This window comes from Calidris pugnax, unplaced genomic scaffold (assembly GCF_001431845.1).
Source record: "Calidris pugnax isolate Ruff unplaced genomic scaffold, ASM143184v1 scaffold1959, whole genome shotgun sequence".
Classification (NCBI taxonomy): Eukaryota; Metazoa; Chordata; class Aves; order Charadriiformes; family Scolopacidae; genus Calidris; species Calidris pugnax.
This window is the reverse complement of record NW_015092303.1, coordinates 12,580-12,811: the sequence shown is the minus strand read 5'-3', so window position 1 is coordinate 12,811 and position 232 is coordinate 12,580. Positions and strand designations below refer to the sequence as shown.

At 62.1% G+C, this 232-nt stretch overlaps 1 protein-coding gene across 1 annotated transcript in view; it reads right to left on the bottom strand.

Moving 5' to 3' along the window:
• The window catches only part of MRPS18B (mitochondrial ribosomal protein S18B), a gene marked incomplete at its 5' end in the record, with an annotated part of 608 nt that extends 424 nt beyond the window's left edge, over positions 1 to 184 (bottom strand). The window contains one exon of the mRNA XM_014962331.1: positions 14 to 184. Within this exon, the coding sequence (XP_014817817.1) occupies positions 14 to 184 (171 nt within the window). The remainder of the gene's footprint in view (positions 1 to 13) is intronic.
• Positions 185 to 232: the final 48 nt, after the last annotated feature.

The window sequence follows — 232 nt, the reverse complement described above, 5'->3', positions numbered from 1 at the left end:
GGGGGATAAAGACACAGTTGGGGGGGTCCCCAGCACCCATGGGACCTCCAGGTGCCCCCCCAACGGGAGCTACGATGGGTGCCCCCAGAGCACCCAAGGGTGGCCCCTCACCTGTGTGCGTGGGGTGGAAGATGACGCCTGAGTGGGGGCAGATGAACTGGTCCAGGAGCTTCACGTTCTGGGGGAGGAAAAGGGGGAGAGGAAGAGGATGAAGAAAAGGGGAAGAGGAAAA